Source organism: Mercurialis annua, linkage group LG2 (genome assembly GCF_937616625.2).
Source record: "Mercurialis annua linkage group LG2, ddMerAnnu1.2, whole genome shotgun sequence".
NCBI lineage: Eukaryota > Viridiplantae > Streptophyta > Magnoliopsida > Malpighiales > Euphorbiaceae > Mercurialis > Mercurialis annua.
Window position 1 is genome coordinate 49,390,802 of NC_065571.1, and position 23,204 is coordinate 49,414,005.

General features: G+C 30.3%; 3 protein-coding genes across 5 annotated transcripts; 2 read left to right on the forward strand and 1 right to left on the reverse strand.

Annotated features, from left to right (window-relative positions):
- Positions 1–490: 490 nt before the first annotated feature.
- LOC126666636 (uncharacterized protein At1g32220, chloroplastic) lies at positions 491–3,904 on the reverse strand. Its single transcript, XM_050359466.1, has 10 exons — positions 3,695–3,904; positions 3,479–3,596; positions 3,299–3,387; positions 2,913–2,968; positions 2,767–2,822; positions 2,484–2,577; positions 1,792–1,871; positions 1,434–1,476; positions 1,050–1,141; positions 491–931 (listed from the first exon to the last, which is right to left on the reverse strand). Exons 1-10 carry the CDS (start codon positions 3,748–3,750, stop codon positions 752–754), a joined length of 864 nt encoding a protein of 287 aa, XP_050215423.1. The 5' UTR covers positions 3,751–3,904; the 3' UTR covers positions 491–751.
- Positions 3,905–15,956: 12,052 nt separating this feature from the next.
- On the forward strand, positions 15,957–16,744 carry LOC126666922 (protein GLUTAMINE DUMPER 5-like). Its single transcript, XM_050359838.2, has one exon. It carries the CDS (start codon positions 16,045–16,047, stop codon positions 16,603–16,605), a length of 561 nt encoding a protein of 186 aa, XP_050215795.1. The 5' UTR covers positions 15,957–16,044; the 3' UTR covers positions 16,606–16,744.
- A 1,934-nt stretch (positions 16,745–18,678) lies between these two features.
- On the forward strand, positions 18,679–22,558 carry LOC126667884 (ADP-ribosylation factor 1). 3 transcript variants are annotated; one of them, XM_050361005.2, is made up of 9 exons: positions 18,679–18,908; positions 18,993–19,031; positions 19,149–19,211; positions 19,425–19,443; positions 20,182–20,293; positions 21,214–21,261; positions 21,451–21,581; positions 22,269–22,319; positions 22,441–22,558. In XM_050361005.2, exons 1-8 carry the CDS (start codon positions 18,806–18,808, stop codon positions 22,300–22,302), a joined length of 549 nt encoding a protein of 182 aa, XP_050216962.1. In that variant the 5' UTR covers positions 18,679–18,805; the 3' UTR covers positions 22,303–22,319; positions 22,441–22,558. The 3 variants fall into 3 exon arrangements, with proteins under 3 accessions (XP_050216962.1, XP_050216961.1, XP_050216960.1); XM_050361004.2 differs by having other exon boundaries at positions 22,461–22,558; XM_050361003.2 differs by having other exon boundaries at positions 18,680–18,908; positions 22,269–22,558.
- Positions 22,559–23,204: the final 646 nt, after the last annotated feature.

Consider the following 23,204-nt stretch of genomic DNA (forward strand, 5'->3'; position numbering starts at 1 on the left):
TAAAATCTAAATGAGCCTTCTATAAATATAAAATAATAATTTATTTCCTTATAACATTTTTTTATCATTTTAATTGGTTGATTTATATATAAAAATTCTAAAAAATTATTGAATATGATAAATTTTTTAAATATCATTTTTATTTTTTATTAAACTCGTATTGACCTTGAACTCGAGTAACTCAATTGCCGTTCTTTGACCTCGAGCTCGTTAAATGTTCCAATATCTTTTGAACTCGAGCTCGTTTACACCCCGCAATTCCCACTATTTAATGATATTTCTATTTCTATCATAAAATTCTATTGATGAACTATATTTGTTTTGCACAAAAAAAAAATCTTTTATTATGCATTCTTGTGATATTTTTTTGAAAAATTTAATTATTTGATTAATCTAATAACAGCAATTATATTTTTATTTTCTCCACATTTTTTATAATAGTGCCTCGGACAATTTTGCAAGTAATCATTGATTCATTTATTCAAACTAATGAATAAAAAGCAAATACCATAACAAATGCACTTTGTTGCACATCAAAACATTGACAATGTCCCAAAACGTTTAACAACTTATTCTGGCAATTTAAATTATTGTTGCATCAGAGATGCAATAAAACACAAAAAATCTTTAAACCTAATTGAATCTTAAAGCTACAGACTTTGAATACTTGATTCAACTTGTTGAACAAAAAAAATCTGCAGCTTCGCTCTATATCTTTAATGGCGGAGAAAATGATTGTAACTCGATAAATCTACTTTGATCTTTGCTGGGTATATCGTAGTATTCCATGTACATCGATGATTCCAGGAGGAAACACAGGGTCAGTTGCTGCTCTTACTGCAACCTTTGCCACTGCAGTAACATTGACAGGGGGGGTGAACAGAGGTCCAATAAGTGGAAGCTGGTTTAGTGGCTTTGCATGTTGAAGAACCTGCAGTTGTACAAGATAAGTCCGCCGAAAAATAATAAGAACAAAATGTAATCATTCACCTAGATGATCCCGACGTCTTGCTAAAAAGAAAACTGTCAGTGGAAGAAGGGATAGTTACCATCTCCAAAGGAGAACCAATCACACCAAGCGGTAACTTCATGCTCCCGACATTGCGCGTCCCATAAATAAATCCAGGCCTGAGAATTATTCCTAACGACGCAAAATAAAAATTAGTTCTCTGGTAGACAGCCGTCATAACAAGAATGGTATAGCTAAACTATGAAATTCAGCTACATGGAGGACTACAAATATACATTTCTAGGCTTCTAGCATATAAAATTTTCATACAGTCCTGAATTAAGTAAATAAAGACAGGCCGTAAGTGAAATTCCAAAAACAATACTGCATTTGAGAAGACAAAATTCTGTGTTTCTTCAGAATCATAGATAAAGATTTTAGGAATGAAACGGTACACAAAATACAAAGAGTGTAAATGGTTTACCTCCATAAGGAAACTTGGTCAGCAACTCTGTTTCAGCAGCTCTCTACTTCAATGAGAAGGCATGTAAACAATTGATCAATCAGATATGAATTTTAGAACAAAAGGAATTCTTGTGAGATAACAAGTGCACACATAAAGCCGTAGTCAATCTACCATATCAAACATGGTAACCCCAACAGAGTTACTTGGGCAACAAATTCATCATAAATGAACAAAGGAGTTGGCGTAAAACTTCTGAAGAGAGTAAAATTACGTTACAGGCAGTGGCAGAACAACACCACAGTTTCTGTTCTAAGAATCAACTATTAAAAATAAATTCCATGTAAAATTAGTAGCTAATAGAACAGAATAACAGTACCTTTCCCTCATAATATCCTTGCAGTAGGTAATTAGCCACGCCAAAGTCAGCAGCAGATATATAAACAAATCTTTTTACACCTGTAGATTAAAATGAAGGACCATTATCCAGGCCAGTAAAATAAGTCACAAATGTAAAAAGAGACAAGGAGTTGCTCATGAGCTAGAATCCATCAGTACTAGGACAGAAATAAAGTGGCCATATCTCACTAACAGCCAGCTGTTTAGATTAAAGAACCCAAAACTATTTGCAAGAAGGATAAGCATTATCAAAACGATTCAAAAGTTGGCTTACGCTATTACTGCAAAAGTATAGGCATGGAAGTTTGGACATGGGAGAAAGTAGGTAAATTCATTTTAAGAAAATGTAACAAGATTATCTTCATAGTTTGCATTAATAGAGTGAAGAAAGTAAAAAAATTTAAACTCAAAATTCTATCATTTAGTCATATGAAACTTTAGATACATCAGTAGCACTACATATGCCTAAAATCATTCAGATACCTAATAATAGACCCATAGCCAGGAGCCTAAAATATTTTCATTGCCCAATACATCCATCGCCAGGATTTATCTTAAGAGCATTACTGGTTTAGCTTATAGCTGGCATAAGTCTTATTGGAGCATTTTTTGTAACTGCTTCCAGCTACTTCTACAGAAATAGTCCATTGGCAATGGAAATTCTACAAGTACCTTTTTCTGAAGCAGCCCTTATTGCATTGATGTTTGCAGTTCCATTGATCTTATACATGCGAGAGTGTGATCCAAAACCACCAACGCAGGAAATCTAGAAAGATCAATTTAAATAAGCCAACAGACCAGCAACTAATCATAAACAAGAAATAAAGAATGCATCATATTCAATACTTTGCCAAAAAATAACTTGCATATTTAGATGCAAGAAAAAGTTTTTCTATTAAATTTTTCTGGTGCATAAGATACTTCAGTGAATTGTAACTCAGTAAGGACTACATACAACGGCAGAAACCCCGTCCAAGGCTTCCTTCCATGAATCAGGTGAAAGAAGATCTCCTGAAGAAAAATGATCACGCTCCAGGAATTTAGGGGCATCATAAATACGAAAATGCGATAATAAAAATAGACACATGGAAGAAAATAAACCTTGATGCCAGGTCACAGCATTAGCCCAAGAATCCTGCACAGACGGCCTACCAGATCTGAAAGGAAAAAACAATGAGGCCAGGTACACGAACAAAGAACACATAGCATACACCACAAGAAATTTCTTGTATCTAGTGAGAAGGTTAAGACTGTTCGTGCACAACAAAAATCTACACAGCCAATCACGAACCATAACTCCAAAGTTGGAGGAATAAAATTTTACACATCTTAAACAAAGTGCGAAGAAATCGATTTATATCTGATGCCTTATCTACATGACTGAAGATACAGCTAAGTACAACATCCAATATATAATTCAGTAATTGACAGGTTATGATCAAACAGGCAAACAAAATTCTAAGAGTAGTAGAGAGTATTAATAATACCTGCTAAGGCTTTGGACTCTCACCCCACGATCTAAAGCTATTTTGCATACATTGGAGCCAACAAATCCATTTCCACCTAATACAAGAACCTAAAAATAGCAGACAAGTGTATCACTAAAAAATGAGTAAAAAATTACATAATCTGCAATGCGATCCTCAGGAATACAAATAATGGCTAACCTTCTCCGTCGGCGGTGGAGGTACATCAACCGTCTCCGCTTCCTCTACTTTAAACGGTTCGTCTACCTTATTAGAATCCGTTGTTAAATATCGCGTGTTCCTCGATGCAGCCATTGCACTATTTTTCATCCAATTAAAAATGAAACTAAGAAATTTAATGACAAAAAATGAGATTAAGAAATTTAATGACAAAAAAAGAAGAAGACGAGTGGTTACTGTAATCGGGAGAGGGACGGTTGAGAATTAATCAACCGCGACGCTAGCGTCCTCATTTGATGAATTTTGATACGGAGGAAAATTTCCGGCGATCAAGATTTAACGATTTGAAAACTGCAGTTCTGTGTGCAGCGCCACTGTTCCTGCTAGAAAGTGAGAAAAGTCCGTCGCTGGGACATACGCGAAGAGAGAAGAGAACACATGGCGCGTTATGGAGGTGACAGGTTGCGGGCATATGTGGCTCGATGTCAACCTAGAGATTGACACCTGCTTGTTGAGCTTTTAAGGCCCATAAAATGGTTGAAAGATCTGGGCTTGTGTGGATGTGTAGTAGCATTGTCGATATACTGGGCCGCGTTCTTTACATTGGGTTTAGTTAAGGCCTCGTTTCTTCAGAAAGAAACCCAGCATTCTCATAATGAGCAACTAAATAAAAAAAAATGAATTTTTATTTCATTCTTAAATTTATATTTTTAAAAGAGAAAATTACAAAAAAATCCTAAACACTGGTGATCTTTTCAATAATGCTAACCTTGCCTAATCTTTACACTAATGTCAATTTTACAATTACAATTAACAGCTAAGTGATTTATTTATTACATATCATACGCTTTCTTCCTAAGCCACCACGTGGAAGTGGAATTGATAAAAAAAACACATGGACAAGGATTTACACACTCCAATATTAATATATGCACTCCACTATGTCTATAGCTGAGCTATATTTTTCTTCTCATAAATATGTATTGCTCTCATGTTCTTTTATCATTTTATTTCTTTCATAACAATATGTATGTTTTTCTCGATTGCTCACGATTTTTACATTATAAATTAAATCTCATATTTCTTTAAATATTTTAACAAATAATTAAAAATAGGATAAAAATAAAAATAAAAAATTGGAATAATTAGATTTTTCATTATAATTATCAATAAATTAATATTATGCAACAAACAAAAAATAAATAATTTATCTATCGAATGAATTATTTTATATGTAATAATTATTATTAAATTTTTATTAATTTTGTTTGCTTTTAAAATTATTTGTTTTGTCTTATTTATCCGCATGAAATACCACCATCCTCCACTACTAGAAAGTATAGCCGGATTTATCTGTCCCTAATCAAAGCTATCGAAGGATTACCGAGGGAACATATACCCGTCGCTAATTAATTGGTCGTTAACTTGTTTCAGATTAACTGATCTGTTAGTGCCTTGTGCTACTGAATCTCTTCAAGATTCAATTTTTATGGTTTTTGAAAGCTTTTCGATTAAGGTGCATATTTGAACATTGCTGTGGGAGAAAATCCTTATTATGTGCATCAGTTAGGTTTGAGCTTTGAGGATGGGTTAACTAAGACTTCTATTTTGCTATGAAACCAAATAATTCTAATGATTGACTAATATTTAATTCAATTATGTCATTGTCTCTTAGTTACGTCATAGACATACCATCAATATATTTGTAGTTTATGGTTTCAACAATGTCTTTAATGAGAAGTTTAATATATAGTTTTTTTTAGAAAATGTATTTAAGTTGTCTCTGAGATGTATAGAAAATATATCTGAGTTGTCTCTGATACATTATTATGCATCTCTAATACATCGTGAGATAAAGATGTAGAGGAAGAGATTAGAACTCTCAAGAGGGCTAGTAATCAGGTATTGACAGCCAGAAAAACTGTGAAAGTTTGTTGCAACCAAACCTAATCAACCTCGCCATTCAATCCATCTGCTGGAAGTCAATAAATCGTTTTTTATATTGTTACGTTAAATAAATATAAGATTATGTATCAAGTATGTTGTATAGATGTATCTGAGATATTTTTTTCAATAAGTTTCATTAATAATGTGACTGTCTTCGAGATATATTTTTAAAATATATGAGATACATATGCAATACATGTCAGATACATGTCAAAAACAGCTCAAATACATTTATTTTTAAATATATAGTAATTCATTAAATGTGTTTGACATGGTTTTTAGATGTATTTATAGATAAATTTTTAATATATAATTTATACATGATAAATATATTCTTGATATGCGTCTTCTCGTCAATGGTGATATCTTAATGGAGCATGTGACATATTTTTTATTTTAATATATGTTATAAATATATTTCAACTACCCGTAAGTTATATATTCAATGCGTTAAATATATAACTCAAGTACAAATACTATAAATATTCGATACATCTTTTGTACATATCAGAAATAGTTTAGACGTATATCCGATACATAACAGATACATAAATGATACATGTTTGAATAGTTTTGAAAACCTGATGCGTGACTGACACACAATTCAGACGCGCGTGTCTGACGCGTTTCTGACACGTTGTTGACTTTTTTTTATTTATTTTATGTGTGTCGTGTGTTGCATTCTCATTAGAAAGATATTAAACGTAAAAGTTCAATTTTTTGAGGTGTTCATGTAATATTTCAGCAAATTTAGCATTTTTGTTATTTTCTTCCACTTTTTGTCTAGTTTTGTAATCTTCCTTTTTTAAAATGTTTAAATAAAAATTATATTATTATGAAATGTAGTGAGTTAACGGCTTTAATATACTTTTTCATTATTTATTAGTACTAAATGAGGTAAAAAAATTAAAAGTAAAAAAAGTAAAAATTGAATAAATAAAATTTATTAAACTATTAAATTTCACAAATGTATATTTTTTATTATATTTTTGTCAAAAATAAATTTAAAAACTAAACTGAACTTTTAATTCTTTTAAATGTTTTACTCAATTGACTAACACGAAAAATGAACAGAAAAACTAAATTGATGACAAAAATAAACTTAAACTATAATATCATTTGATTTTTATATAAGAGAGCTGAAATTCTGCTAATTTATTCTTTTTTTTAATTCAAAAAAAAAAGAATAAATTAGCAGAATTATAGCTCAAGAATAGCTTTTGTTTCATCATGTGGGCGGATATTAAACTCCTTGGGTCATTAGGGTTACCTCGAATTACATAATGATCACTAAACTTCATTTTGTTACAAAATGGTCACTGAATTATACTTTTTATTACAAAGGGGTGTCACCCATATTAAACGCATCGTTTTCATGCTTAAGTTGTTACAAAAAGAATACTAAACTTTTCATGAATTACAAAAAAGTCATTGAGTTACACTTTTTACTGCAAAAAGGTCACTCCTTTTTGTAATTAAAGCTTGCCAGGTAAGAAAAAACGTTGCGTTTTATATGAGTGACACCCCTTTGTAACAAAAGGTATAGTTCAGTGACCATTTTATAACAAAATCAAGTTTAATAATCATTATGTAATTCGAGATAACTCTAGTGACTCAGGGAGTTTAATATCCTCATGTGGGCAAAGATATCAACCGTAATGCTTATGGAATATGATATCTATATCTATTGGTGAATATTCCTTTTTGGTGCCCCTTAAGAGACTCAAAGGTGATATAGGCTAAAATATAGTTTAAATTCTAGATATGAGTATAGTATAAGATCCACCATAAGAGCAAAAAAGTGGACGAAAGCTTTGTTCTTGACAGCAATAGATCAGCAGGGTGCAAATATGAAATATGGCAGAGGAACAGTCTAAATATCTTGGGATGCTGTTCGAAGGGTCAATTTAGATACGCATATTAGAACAAAACTCACATGCCTTTAGAGTCTGTGCCAACTCGGTGTGTTCAGAAATTTGCAGCTCTGCATCATATTTTACAAGATTCTATCACTTCTGGATTATGATCTCACTTTAAATGGATAGATTTTCATCAACAACATGCTTCAAATTCTCATATTATATACTACCTTTTTTATTATATGATTCTAGCTTGAAATCGTTGCAAGTTGAATTGAATATGTCAAGTTGTGGGGCAAACGGAATCGACATATTTAATTAAAATTTAATTAACCGAATTTATCAAATTATACATTTTAACAAAAATTGATCTAGCATAACAAAAATCTTAAAAATAAAAATTAAACCGACATAATGAATCGGTTAATTCGGTTCAATTATTGAAAATATAAGGAGCCATATTTAAAAATAAATATGAAATATTCAGCTAATTCAAGTGATCAATTTTTTTACAATAACTACAGCCGAATCAAAATATTTTATCGATCAAACTAAATTACCAAATTAAATTTGAATTAATAAAAAAATAACTAAAGTTACTTAACCAAAAAATATGATTAAACTGGTAAATTCAGTAGCAATCATTTGCTTGTTGGTCTAAATATCAAGAGATATTATGAGTCAGATTTTATTAAGGATATAAATAAGCCGAACTGAAATTAAAAATACGTTAAACTCAAAATCCAATATAGATGTGCTATACAAATTCAAATTTTAATTCGAATTTAAATGAGCTTAAATTTGTAAGCTCCAACAACATCCTATATATTTGAGGTTCGCTTAAATTTTTTGAATTGATTTCGTCTAATTTATAAGTATCAAAACTCATTACAAATGTAGCTTTCATGCATCATATACAAAAACCGTTCTCCCTTAAAAATATTTATATCTCAAATTGGAGTTAGGTCAATTTATATTTTCTTTTTCTCAAAAGAGTTAGGGCACGTAATATCTCATCGGTATCTAAGCAATTGCTTCTACGTAAATTTCCTTTTATATCATTAAACCGTCGACCATTAATGCAACACCCATAGTATTTGACTCCATATTCAGAGCAATGCATGTTGTACATTCTTTAAATCTACTACTTCATCTGCCATTTCTGAATAATTATTGGATACAACCGTTGCGCCATGTCATTCGTGCAACAAACCAATCATGCGCTAGTCATGTGAAAAAATTAATGATAAAAAAATAAGTGATAATTAAAAAATTTCCTATCGCAAATTCTCATTGATTTGCTGTAAAAATGACGTAGCGCAATAGCTGCATGAGATAAACACTCGCCATTTCTTCATCACACTAGCAAGGAGATGATGATAATACAAGTAATTAAAGATAATTAAATGGGTAATTGAAAACATCAAAGAATGTAATGAAGAGACATATCTATTCCGGCAGCCCTATCTACTCAGAATCTATTTACGTCATTGATCCACTCAAATTCAAGAACAAGTGCTCTCTCTCTCTCTCCTTCTTCCTATCATAATTTGTGTTGTGACACAAGATTCCAGCCAAATCTTTGAGAATTTAAAAAGATTTAGTAATTAGATTAATTAAGCATAAGTGGAAGTGAATTTGGCCCCATAATAATTCAAGTGCCTCATCCACTATTAGTGTTTGTGTGTTCACTATGTCTAATTTTATATCATTACCAACAATTCTCCATGTCTATGAGACTATCATTATGGGAAATCATATTATTCTCTCCTCTTTATTTATCTAATTAATTAACCTTCCATGCATAGATATAACATGGGTTATACTAAATAACATTCTAACTAAATAATTTACCGTATAATTCTGATTATATGGACAATAAAATTAAAACATTCACCAGACTATAAATTTTAAATTATCTATATATATATTTAATTTTAAGATGGGTAAATGACGTGATAAAAATAAAAATAGTAACACTCGTTTTTAGTTATATTATCAAAAATTACTAACTCACCTCCACCATTAAAAAAAGGCTTAATGGCAAAAAAGACTCAAACTTTACGACTTGTTGCAATTTTATCCAAACCTTTTAATTTTTACAATAATATTCCAGATTGCATTATTTTGTTGCAATAATAGCCAAATTGCACTTTTATGTGATTTTTTTGAGTTTTTTGCCATTTTTTTTACTTTTACTATATTATTATATATCAAAAAATAATAATAGCCTAATATCTTAATTGAAAACAACAAGTTTAGCCATCAATTTGGCAATTATTGCAACAAAAAAAATACAATTTGAATATTATTACAAAATTAAAAAAATTGGATAAAATTGCAAAAAGTCGTAAAGGTTTGGATTTTTTTACCATTTGGCCTTAAAAAAATAAATATTTAGTTCTTTTAAGAAAAGGTTTAAAATCCATATGATTATAAAAGGAGAAAAAATTAAAATCCATATGATTATTTCAAGTTTGCAATCATATAATATTTATTCGTTTGAAGAAATAAAATCATATGAAAAAATAAATATTTACTTAAATTTTTTAACCCTAGATAGCATATATATGCTTTTCATAGCAAAAACAGAAGAGGGTCGCCGCGCAAACCTTTTAAATCCATATGATTATAAAAGGATGATCATGATTGAGGGACATGATTAAGTACAAAAGTGGAATCTGATTATTATCTGCTAAATATTTTTAAAAAAAGAATTAATTATTTAAAGAATTGAAGAATAAAGTAATGGAATGAAATTCAACTCGGAGTGGAAGATGAAGAATATGTATTGACATTAACAAAAGAAGATACGGAGTAAGTTGGATTTAAACAGAACTGATGTTTTATTTAAATGACTAAACAAGAAAGTGGAACACTATCAACTAATTATAATATTAAAACTAAAATGAAAAAAGAAAAAAATTTGGAATAATTTATATTCCAACACTGCAACTGCAAGTAACAAGAAAATACTAATACTTTTTTTTAATAGGCAAGATATGAAGCATAATTATTACTATTGATTAATATATTTAAATATTATGGAAAGATCTTTTTAAAAATAAATATGGAAAGAAGAGTGCAAGAAGCATTAGTCCTTGCAAGTGTACGAGAGATAAGTTGGTGGAGGGTGAGAATGAAAATTGTGGAACCCATGCAATATATATTATAATTGGCACTATGAAACACACATGAGCTGCACACACCACTACAGATAAGATGTTTTGGTTCAACTCGGTTAAAATGATATGCAAAATATTTAACCTCCCAGCAGCCCGAACTTAACTTCAAATCGGATAAAAATTGAATATATTTTTTATGGAAAATTAATCGAACAAGTTTAGTTTTGGTTATTCGTTTGATTCGATTTTTAAACATCTCTATTTGTATGTATTGTGTATTGGGGCATCCACAAAAATTATAATGCTCCATAGTTTTTTTTGTATATGTTTATTTTACTTGCAGCTGAATCTATTCTAAAAGACAATCCTTAATTTGATAACTTTAAGTAGAAGTAGAGAAGGCAAAGGGCAAAGAGCCAAAAGCCAAATAAAAGGGTTCCTGTTTGGAGTGGGAAGCAATTAAGGAAAAGCATGCAATGGTGGGAACTGGGGACAAAGGCTAAAGTGTTAAATTGCCTCATTTTCCTGCCATTTTCTCTCTATTTTATGGTCCCATTTCCACATTCATCATTCACCTGAACTGGCCCCTTTACTCAATTTCATCTTCTTTTCTTCCTCAAATTATTATTTGCCCCATTTTCCTTTTCTTTTCTTTCTCATGAATTCCCAAAACTTTTTGTTTTTCAATTCTATTCTTATTAAAAATATAGTAGTTTTTTTTAAAAAAATCTCGCATTTCATGTTTATAGCCAGTTTAAATATTTTTATGTTTACAACTCAACATCAGTAGTATCTGTTGCCATCTCATCCATTAGAAGAAGAAAAAATAAGACTGCTTGGTGAAAAAAAAACACTTTCATGCTAGAAAATATTAAATAAAAAAATAAAAGGTTTAGTCCTTTTATTTCAAATTTTAAAAATTATATTTATATTGCTATAAAAAATATCCAATAAAAAAACACATTAACAGGGATCAATATGTTTGTTTTCTACTTATAACATTTTCCTTTAACTTTCTCTAAACAACTATTGAATAACGACAAGCTAGGTTGACAACTTGATATTTTAATGATGAGTAATAAAATCAATAGAAATGTAGTTGTGGTAATGCATGTTAATTAATTTTCTTTTTCTCCACCGGTACAACAAAATATCAGCACAGGGAAATGAGGATAAAAAGCCAAGGACATCAGGTAGTTGATAAGCTAACTAAAATTCACGAGTGAACCGACGGTCCGAACGAACACATGTAATACTTCTTTTAATGCAGCTATGAAGTCAACTAAAATATCATATAGACCTTTTCACTGGCTTTTATTTTTTTTGGGGAGGATCTTGTAGCTATAGGGCTGTACTTGTTCCCGAGCGGTTCAACATTCAGCTCCATAAGAGCTCAATTTCTATTCGTTCGTATCTTAAACAATCCGAATTTGAAAATATTTTTATGTTTATTTATTCAAGCAAGCAAAATTTAAACATACTGATGTTCAGTTTGTTTGTGTTCACGGACAATTAATACGTAAACATATTTAAATAGTTCGTGAACAAACTCGCATATGATCTAAGTTAAGAGTTCATTAACTATCTCATATAGAAGCTCGATTTGTTTAGCATTTAAACAAACAAATACGAGCTAAATCTGGATAATATAAATTTTATATGAACATAACATGAACATTTCATTTAAAGCTCGAGTTATGAACACGAATCAAATCTAAATACTTCATTCATATAACAAGCTGAATATAAATATTTTAAAATTTGGTTCGACTTGATTTATTTATATCCCTACTTGGAGCTTCCCCTTATTTTTTCAGTTTTGAGTTGTAATTGGATGTCGTAAATTTAAAAAGAGGGTATCAACTATAAACTAGGTGCCTGTGGCTGTGAGCACGAGTCTTTGTCTACCCTTAAGTGAGAAAGCCAAAGTGGTATTGTAATCCAGGCGTGTATGCAACTTTTAAAGCAAATAATTGGATCCAAAAAGCTTATTGTTTCTCTAATGTTTTGCAATTTGTATACTCTATGAAATTTAATAATTGATCAACTTTAATTACTGGTTATTTGAGTGGGAATGGTAGAGATTTTTTTGGGTTGTTACCACTTAGAGGGTGGTTTTTGAGTCAGACAAATGGATATGGATCAAAATCACAAAACAAATGATGAAACAAATGAAAAATATGAATAGCTTGCTACCACTTTACCCACACTGTTTATTCCATTTTATCTTTTACTAATCATGATGCTCTCTACCTTTATACACAAATCTCATCATCAAATTTCATTCGTTCAGTGCGTTTTAACTATTGCCTCATAACCCTAACTTATTTGCCTATTTAACCCATATATTTCAATTAATTTAGTCGGTTTGGTTTATAAATACTTTCAATTTGGTTATAATTAAGAGTTTATAAATTCGGTTAATTAAATTAATCATTTTTTAATTTTTTGTAATTATCTTTTATATGTCGGTTCTGTTTTATATTTTAATTTTTTTTGGTAATTCGGTTAATTTGATCAATCCGGTCGATTTAATTAAAGAGCTAATATAATTTGATTATTTTGATAATAAATAAGTTAATTTGATTTTAACCGAACCAACCAAATATTCGCCCTTTATTTTTTTTATAATTATTTTAATTAATATTATTCAGTGAGTTGCTTCAACAGGGAAATATTGCATCATTCATCATCAAACACAAAATGCCTAGTGGGAATTTGTCCTTTATCTATTTTGTTTTCCACACAATAGGAAATAGTGATTCCCCAATTGGAATGTGCTTAGGCCTATGTGGCACTCCTAGGTGGCATTTTTCCATTTCTTATTGGACAAAAGAATTCCACATCAGCATACATCTTCTTGAAAGAAAAGTGGTACCATATAATTATCCCAAATTTTCTCTACCATTCTCATCATCACATATCCAGATGTGGGCAAGTGCCAATAACAAAAAAATCAACACCAACAATAAAAAGATAAAAATCCAATTGCTAGCATTAGCATACAGAGAAAGATATCATCCAATTAATAAAGTATCCAAAGAAAAAAGAATATGATTTCGCAATCATAACCTTGGAGGAAATTATTCCCAATTAACTCGCATATTTTTTTAATGGAAACATATATTAATCTAGTTTGGGATGGGAATAATCTCGATTTAACCTTAAGGGTAGTTGTCAACTAATCTCGATTTCTCTATGTGGCTTCGATTTGAAGCAGTCTGATGATGATTATGTTGATTGTAAAACTTTAATAAGTCCCATAATTTGATTATAAATTTATGAGGAAATTACACCATTTATCAAAAAAAATGAAAATAATTATAAAAGTATATGTTGACTTTTTTCATTTACAAAAATATTAATAATATTTACAAAAGTACAAAAAAATAAAAAATAATATCAAACATACGGTGTATACTGTGGGTATAATGTTAGTATACTAATAAACTAACATTATATCAACATTGTACCAAAATTATACCAACATTATACATACTGAGATTTTTATTAATATTAAATAAAAATTTACCAAAATTACATCAAATCGTATACTGAAAATTAAATTAATAATATACCAAAATTATACCATCAGTATACCAAGAGTATACAAATTTTCTTGTTCATTACCAACTATAGTGAAAAATACACATAAAAAAAAATACATGTTATCAATTAGAAAATATATATAAAAATTTATAATCAATATACCAAAAATATACTGAAATTATACCAATAATAAACCAAATATTATTTTTAAATTATCTGATTTATAGTTTTAATATTCCAAAATTATACCATAATTATACCGACATTATACAAATCGTACTTTTGTAATTAATTTTCATTTTTTGATACTTTTGTAATTAATTTTAAATCAGTCGTATTTTTGTAAATAAAAAAAATTACAGGTACTTTTGTAAATATTTTTAAAATTTTAGGTACTTTTGTCATCGTCCCTAAATTTATTTCACATATATCTTCTACACTTAGTTTTTTAAAGGGATTATTTTCTAAATACCTGTTTTGGATAAAGTATTTACATTATTTTGGCACATCTTTTTCTCGTATATTTACCAAAAAAACACCATAAAAACACTATATATACACTACTGTTACACTATAAAAAATAAAAAAAATTCCATAAAAAAATCTATAAAAAAATAAAAATTAATACTATATATACACTAATTTTACACTATATAAAAAAATTGTTGGTTGGTTCGGTCGGTTCGATCGACCGAACCGAAAAAACCAAAAACCAAAATTGAAAACCGAAAAAGGTATTTGTGAAATTAAAAAAAATGTATTTTTCGTAAATAACAAAAGTCAGAAAAAAGTCAAAATTTGCAATATAAAGTTGTAATTAAAATGCCGAAACATATATTTGAGAAATTACCACTTTTTTAAATTAATAAAATGTATATATTTTAAATTTGGAATGTACATATCAATCATACTTTTTCTTGTTGCATATAATACTTTATTCACAACACTACAAAATTTATTTTTATTCGGTTAACTACTTTCAATACTTTTAATACAATTATTATAATTAATAAAATAAAATTCACCAAAAATAACAATAATAATAATAAAAATTAATGCATAAAGTGGGATTCTATAAGTTGAGGCTCACATTCTTCCTATTGATTTAGTATAAATATATTTTCCACCAAGCCAATTTTGGAGTAGCATAATTAAAAGCAACATACAATGAATGACTATTGCATGTTCAAGTCTTATAAAAACAAAATTCATACAATTTCATGTTACTTGGTTAGAATGTTGTCATTATATGTTATACTTTCTCATTCATTAATTTATTTCTCAATAATCAAGACTACATTAATCAAACACCTTACATAATGGCATATATATTGACATACTTCTTTTAATTAACGTAATGACTAATTATCACGTAACTGTTGTACCATGCAATTTATGCAATAAACCAATAAAGTTCATGAAACATAATTATTTTTTATAATAACTATATAAGACTGAAAAAATTCACGCAATTCTTACATATTGTTTACAAATATTATGGCACAACGGTCGCATAAAGTAATTATTACACATAATAAATCATAAATAAAAATTGTAAATTAGAGGTGTGTAAAATTTTAGTTTGTTTGTAATCGATTCAATCGATATTATTTTAGTGAAGCTCAATTAAAATAAAATAAAAATTAAATAACTCAGTTATTACTTTCAAATAATTTTAGCTTTAAATCTATGTTCACCAATTTAACTACAACTATTTATTTGATATTATATTATAAATAATTTCTTTATTTTAATTGAATAAAATACTATTTTTGTTAATTTAATTACTTTTATACCTTAAATAATTTTTAATTGGTTAAAGCAAAGCTATTTACCATAAAGTGTAGTTTATGAAATTTTCCATATCATAAATACATTACATATACACACCACACATAAATACATTTTAATTTTTTTAAAACATAAATAAATATACAGAAGTACACAACTTGGCAAATCCGTGAAAGCAATTAAAAGTAAAGCAAATTCTCCACCTATAAATACTCTCATTAGCCGCTCTCTGTTTCTCAGACTTCACTCTAAACCTTCTTTTCTCTTCACAACATTATTAAATCTCTCCTCCAAAAACATAAAAAAAATACCAAAAATGAGACCCATCAGAATTCTCATCACCGCCACCGTTCCGGCAACAACAACCCCCACACTCCCAGCGCCACTCATGAACACTCAACAACAACGCTCGCCGTGGCACTCCCCTGTTCCCTATCTCTTCGGAGGCCTGGCAGCCATGCTGGGCTTGATTGCTTTTGCTTTATTAATACTAGCTTGCTCTTATTGGAGGCTCTCCGGTCGGGTAGAAGATCGTGAAGGCGGCGGCAGTGGCGGCGACGGTGATCTTGAAAATGGTAATGAAAAAGAAAGTGACGCAAATAAGACAGTGGTTAATAAGGTTTATGAAGAGAAGATTTTGGTTATAATGGCCGGTGAACATAACCCTACTTTCTTGGCTACTCCAGTTTCCGGTAAAGCATGTGACAAAAATTTCAAGATTGAAAAAACAGGGGAAGAGAAAACAGAGAATATTGAAGAGAAAATGAAAGAATCAGAATTGGATAATAATCTTGATCAATCAACTGTAATACCAGTGGAAGAAGACGCTGAAATTGCAAACAGAGAGACTCGACAAGTTCATGAGCAAAACTCTTAAACTGCTGCGTTTTTTTTGGTTTTGGCCTTATTTTGGTTTTGTTCTATTTTTGAGGGTTTGAGTTTTATTTTCTGCGGTATAATGTAATGTTCTTGCTGAGTTAAATGAGATGATCAGCATGAGAGAGTTTTTGATTCCAGCTACCATATTACTATTACAATTTTCCATGCATTTATGGTGAATCACAATCTTTAATTTATTAGGCCCATCAATCACTTTGAAAATCGAAATCATTCAAGAAAATGAATAAGTCTACTCAAACGAATAATTTTTTTGTGTTGGGCATTCTAAATTTCACCTATAACAAATGGAGAATAAAGAATAAACAAAATAAACTCAACATATGCTGTACGACGGTGATTAGCTTCCGTTTCTTTCATTTTTGGTGGCCGGGAAATTCCTCCGGCGAGGGGTTGAGGGGGGGGCACCTGAAATTTAAGTGAAGAAATTAATGTGTGTTGTTTTCCTTGGGATGCAAAAGATGGAAGGGGTCCACGTGGTGAACTGTCATTGGTTGGTGAATGATGAAAGCAACGTGTAAGTTAAAGCAAGATCGTCGTCTGCGCGGCGAGACGAAGCCGAGAGCATTAATGATAGAGTGTTGACAGAATGAATAATGAAGCTTATATGGTAAATTTAGGAGTCATGACTGTGTAATACTAACAGTTTCAGTTTGGTTTCTACTAATTTTTGTAATGAGATGAAAGAAAATAATGACACGTTATTGAAACCTGTCGCCACCTCATTACCTGACTTTTTCTGAATCTAATAAATAATCATCAGTCTTGGGACGCAAGTATTTGCCTTTTGCTTGCAGATCTTACTAATCTATGGATTGTTTTTGAACTGTACTAAACTAATGTAGGATTATAAATTTGAAAATTAAGGATTTATATAGTTTTATCTCTAAATATATCATATAGTACATTAGTATAGAATCACTCGACTAGTATAATATTTTATATTCTATAAGATATAGATTTATTTCAAATAAAGTAGTATTATATTTGAAATTATAGCAAGCAAAAAAAATCAAATTTGATTTTTACTTATATTCATACATTATACTATAATTAATAAATTTAATCTAACTGATATACTAATTCATTATCAAAAAAACTAATATACTAATTAACAAATTTATTATTTCTTATAGAAAGAAATACTGTTAAAAAGATTGGCATATGCATGAAAATAATCTACAATTTATAACATATATGAATATATAAAGAAAGATACATATAAACTAATAATAATAAAATTCTTATAATCAATTTAATAACTTATTTTTAACTATTTAATTACAATATTAGAGATTTAATTATAAATGTTGTTAGCAGTGAGATTTAATGATCGAAATATTAAATTTTATAATTTATTCTATAAAATTAACATAATTATAAAAAAAAGTTTTAATTTTAATTATAAATAATTGATAATGGAAATTAAAACTCGGCCTGGTGGCCAATTTCTTGTTGCACGAGGTTGGAGGTCGGTCCCCCAATTTTCTCTGGCCGTCCTTTGCATGTTTGAAAAATGTTTAATACTAACAATTATCTCCGAGTATAATTAGAGTACTCCAATCTAGGGGTGTGCAAAAACCGACCGAAACCGAATAACCGAACCGAACCGACAAATTCGGTTCGGTTCGGTTTGAAAAAGTAGAATATTTTCGGTTGGTCGGTTCGGTTTTTAGAGTAAAAAAATTTCAGTCACTTTCACACGTAAACCGAACCGAAAAATCGAACCGAACCGAAATAACCGACCGAACCGACAGGTTCGGTTCGGTTCGGTTTGAAAAATTAAATTTTTTCAGAATTTCGGTTCGGTTCGGTTTCTTAAAAAACCAAAAATTTCGGTTCGGTTTAACCGAATGCACACCCCTACTCCAATCTAAGCTAAAACAAATTTAAAAAAATTAGTAATGAGATAAATAAATATTAATTAGTTTATTATTTATAAAAAATAATTTTGATTGAAAATAATTAAAGTTTTATTAAAAAATAATTTGAGTGGGCTGGGCATAAACGTACTAGATGTTCGTATGGATCCAGCTCACTGCTTGTATCCAAACCAGTGTGAAACTACTACGCTTTGAAGCTGCTGCTGTTATCGTTTCTGAAAAAATAAATTCACCAGTTCAGTGAAATTATCCATGACAATGGAAATGAAGCGCAAATAATAAATTAGAAGACAGGAAATGGGAATTTTATTCAGTAGAATGTTCTCATCTCTGTTTGGTAATAGAGAAGCTCGAATCCTTGTTCTTGGCCTTGACAATGCCGGCAAAACCACCATTCTATGTAATTTCTCATTTTCTCTATGTTTTCACTAATTTCTCTATCAACATTTATTTTGTTAATTTTGTAAAATATCTGCTCATTCAGATCGGCTTCAGATGGGAGAGGTAGTCTCCACCATACCAAGTAGGTTTTCAGCTCGCCTTATGACCTCATTACTATTTCAATTTTTTTACTATTTATAATGTAATGTTTTTGTTTGATTCGTATTCTAATTAGATGCTTAATTGTAATTCGGTGCAGCAATTGGATTCAATGTAGAAACTGTACAGTATAACAATATTAAGTTCCAGGTCTGGGATTTAGGTAAGCTGCAGCATCAACTACTTATTCATCTTTCTACATAAGCCCACGCGATGTATTAGATAGCGATTCTTATTGAAATTTATTTATCAATGTTGTTTATTTGTTTTATCAAAATGTTTAGCTGGTTAAACACTTTAGTTCGTCATGAGTTTAGTCATTATTCATTTTCCTTAAGGTCCGCTATTAATTTCGGTATGTGCTTTTTTGGAACAGGTGGTCAGACAAGCATAAGGTAAAGTTTTTTCTTCTTTGTGTTGTAATTTGTTGTTTCGAAGAGGGAACTTTATACCAGGATTTTTTTATGTGCATTGTTACGTTATGAAATAGTAAATGCTTAATGGTGGGGATAATTTTTTTTTTATATCAGTGGATTAATTTTTCTATGAATTCATCTTAATATGTCACTGGGAAGCTCATTGCTATTGCTGTCATCTTTCCTTCGTTTCCTTTTATTCGTGCTGATATGATATAATTTGTTCTTTTTCGGTTCTGTAATGCTTCTTACAAGGCAATTTTATTGTAATGTTTTTTCATAGAGTTCAAAAGTATATCTGTTGACTATTTCTAAGTTGCTGACTGTATAGGCCGTTGTATTTGTCTGTTCATTTTATGTGGATACTCACATGAATGTTTTGTATTGATTATCATATGACCCACCTGTATGATAGAGGCCTTTGAGAGTGAAGAATGTTGATGTAACAATCATCTCTTACAGATTTCCGAGATTAGTTTTTTTAGACAAAATTAATTGCATACAAGCAAAAAGGCCATTAATTAGACATCTATAAAAAGAAAGACTACATGCTTGCGTTTAATGAATTTCAAAGTTTCTTTTCCGGACTCCTGTTTTATGTATTTCTTGGCTACTTGCCAGCTTTGATTGCTCGCAAGAGGAGAAATTTGGCATCCTGTTACATGCTAACACCATGTCTCATTTCTGTCATTTGGGGTGAATCTCTGTTTATGCCAGGCCATACTGGAGATGCTACTTTCCAAATACTCAAGCTGTAATTTATGTGGTTGATTCAAGTGATACTGATAGAATTGGAATAGCCAAAGAAGAATTTCATGCTATCTTGGAGGTATTTTTTTGGATTCTGAATTTTATAATATATTTTGTTTAAAAAATGAGATGATATCATAATTTTTCTCCATTAAATCTTTGATCATGAACTCTGATCTTAATGAATCGGTAAGTAAGCTTAGGTGGTGTGGATTGCTGAGTTGAACCACTTACTGTTAGAGGGTTAGGTATCCCCTTCAAGTGGCCAATAGCTTTTGTCTTTCTAAAGCCAAAAGTAAAATGAGGATATATAAGACTTGGACTCTCTTGATTTTAGGATACGCTCTGCTGAACTTTTTCTTATTGTTTTTCTTTTTCTATTGAAAATGTCAACCAATTAACAAGTATCATTTTCCATCAAAACCAAATTCAGGTCAGACTTGTTTTGTGATTTGATGCACTTTGTGGCAACAGAAGCTTTGGTGAGTGGTGACAGGAAAGTGGGATGCTGCTAGGAGCATTATTGCTCAAGTTGTGTGATGATCTTTTTGTTGTCTGAACTATAGAAATTACACTTTTTTTTTGTCAAAAAATTACGCTATGTTTGGTTCATGAAATAAGTCCGAAATAGAATAACTATTCCATATAGAATAGCTATTCCTCACTTTGGTTCATGTAATAGTAATTCCATGGAATTGCCATTCCATGATTTTATGGAATAACTACTACTCTCAAAAAGTAAAAAAAATAGCTATTTCTCACGGAATATCTATTCTATTGCATGCTATTTCATTCCATGAAACAAAACTACTGAGCTCTTAAATAGAAAGTTAAAAACAATTAATTAAAGTAACAACAGATAGCCCATTGAGTTTCTCTCCTGCTATATATCCCAAAATTTGTCTGGATGGAGCCTGCTAACATCTGATTGAAGCTTGATCAGCTTTTCTTAGTTTAATGAGCATGTCAAAATTTTGATGCATGTATTTAACTTTGCAGGAGGAAGAACTGAAAGGTGCAGTTGTCCTCATTTTTGCAAATAAGCAGGTTAGGATTATTTTTTAAAATATCCAAGAAATTTTTTACAGTTATATCCTTAGTCTTTAGAATAGGCAGATCACCTTTACGATTTTGTTATCTCTAGAAACTTTTTAAGTAACTCCCTGTATAACTGGAGAAAGTGTTCACCGATTGTAGGGTGTTCTTGTAACATGAACTTTCTGCTTACATGAGCAGGATCTTCCTGGTGCACTTGATGATGCTGCCGTGACGGAAGCCCTAGAGTTGCATAAGATAAAAAGTCGCCAGTGGTCCATCTTCAAAACATGTGCTGTTAAGGGTGAAGGCCTTTTTGAGGGCCTGGACTGGTAAGCTTAGTTCCCTACTATATACTCCATATCAAGGCTTTATTCAACTGATTTGGGATCGATTCAAAACGTGGTATACCTGCATGTCATCATAATAATTAATAGCGCTGGCATTTATGTTTAATGTTGACAGATTTCTTAACACTTTGGCTATAAGATTTAGTGTATTTTATGCTCTGCATTGTTTCTTGAGATGGTGGTTTGTTCCGGAATGTTGCTATTATGCTTTGGAAGTTTCCGAGGCATCTCACTTTTGGCTTAAGAAGACAACATGCTTTTTGTTTCATATTATATCTAAATGTGAAACTTGTGGGAAAACAGAGATATACAGAATTTGCATTACATTGGAAGAATATGAGAGAGCTGGTTGGTTATACATAAATTAGAAAGATGAATGATATTCTATGATATAAGAATAACAATAAAACTCGATTCCAATGCAATCCAGTAGAAACCTTTTTATTTTGCAACGAACAAGAAATTTCTCTCGTTGACAACCTATTGATGCAGAACCAGCGATTGGATTTGGAGAAGATTTAGTAACGGTTGAGTTCTATAGCTGCATCACTTAGTTTAAGGAAATGAATATGATTGGTGGATGGCTATGAAGCATATAATAGAGCAGAATCTTGGTGTTTGGTAATGTAGGCGAAAACAAATGCTAATGAATGTAATAATGAATTGCAGGTTGAGCAATACTCTCAAGTCAGGAGGTGGCTAACTTAATTTGTCAATCAGGTATATACAAATCAAGAGTGATCTATAGTGGTATTGCCATTGATTCATCAACCACCCGTCTTTGTTTTCATAAGTCGTTCTTTTTTTTGCTTGTACCCATATAACCTTTTTGTGATAGCAGCTGAAGGAGTTCTATTTTAGGTATGCAAATTGATGTGAATATTAATATATGAAGCTGGATGGAGAATTTGCAGTTGCATTTTCTATTTGAACAAAGGTTCACTGCGGTCCCTAAATTTGTGAGTTGGAGTCTATTAACTCACCCTTACCCATTTTATTTAATTAAAGATAATAATCTCTAATGCTAGGTCAATTAACTCCTAAATGGATCATCACGTCCTGTAAAGTGTAAACGCGTTGATTTTATACATTTAGGTGTTAATTATTAGAGAGTATTATTTTTAATTGATCAAGATTCTTAAATGTTTATTTAATCATGACAGATTTAGGTGTTACTTGATCTACAATTAAAGAGTATTATCCGAAATTAATTAAGATTGCTGAGCAGGGTGGAACTACCCTTAGGCTAGGGTAGATTTCAGCCGGAGCTTCCGAGCTTGGGTTGGGTTTTTTTTTTAAGAAGTAAAGCTAAGATTTGTATTCATGGTTAGAGAGTTAAAATCTCAATTGTTGAAAGGTTAGAAGTGGATTATAAATTAAATTTGGGCTAATAGATCATGAATCCGCCACCGTTGTCATGAATTAATTCGACTGATAAATTTAGAGACCTCGAATACCATTTATTCTATATTCCCTCCGGTCCATAATATTTATCGCTTTTGATAAAAAAAATTGGTGTATAATATTTGTCATTTAAATGGGATAAATAATAGTTATAAATATACATAAATTTTAATGGAGGGTTAATTTAGTAATAATAAAAAT

Coding starts and splice junctions, on each gene's coding strand:
- LOC126667884 (XM_050361005.2), top strand. CDS start 18,806: ATGGGAATTTTATTCAGTAGAATGTTCTCATCTCTGTTTGGTAATAGA. Junction 18,909..18,992: donor CGGCAAAACCACCATTCTAT/GTAATTTCTCAT, acceptor CTGCTCATTCAG/ATCGGCTTCAGATGGGAGAG. Junction 21,262..21,450: donor TCATTTTTGCAAATAAGCAG/GTTAGGATTATT, acceptor TTACATGAGCAG/GATCTTCCTGGTGCACTTGA.
- LOC126666922 (XM_050359838.2), top strand. CDS start 16,045: ATGAGACCCATCAGAATTCTCATCACCGCCACCGTTCCGGCAACAACA.
- LOC126666636 (XM_050359466.1), bottom strand. CDS start 3,750: ATGAGGACGCTAGCGTCGCGGTTGATTAATTCTCAACCGTCCCTCTCC. Junction 1,872..2,483: donor AAGGGCTGCTTCAGAAAAAG/GTACTTGTAGAA, acceptor TTTAATCTACAG/GTGTAAAAAGATTTGTTTAT. Junction 1,477..1,791: donor AAGGATATTATGAGGGAAAG/GTACTGTTATTC, acceptor TCATTGAAGTAG/AGAGCTGCTGAAACAGAGTT.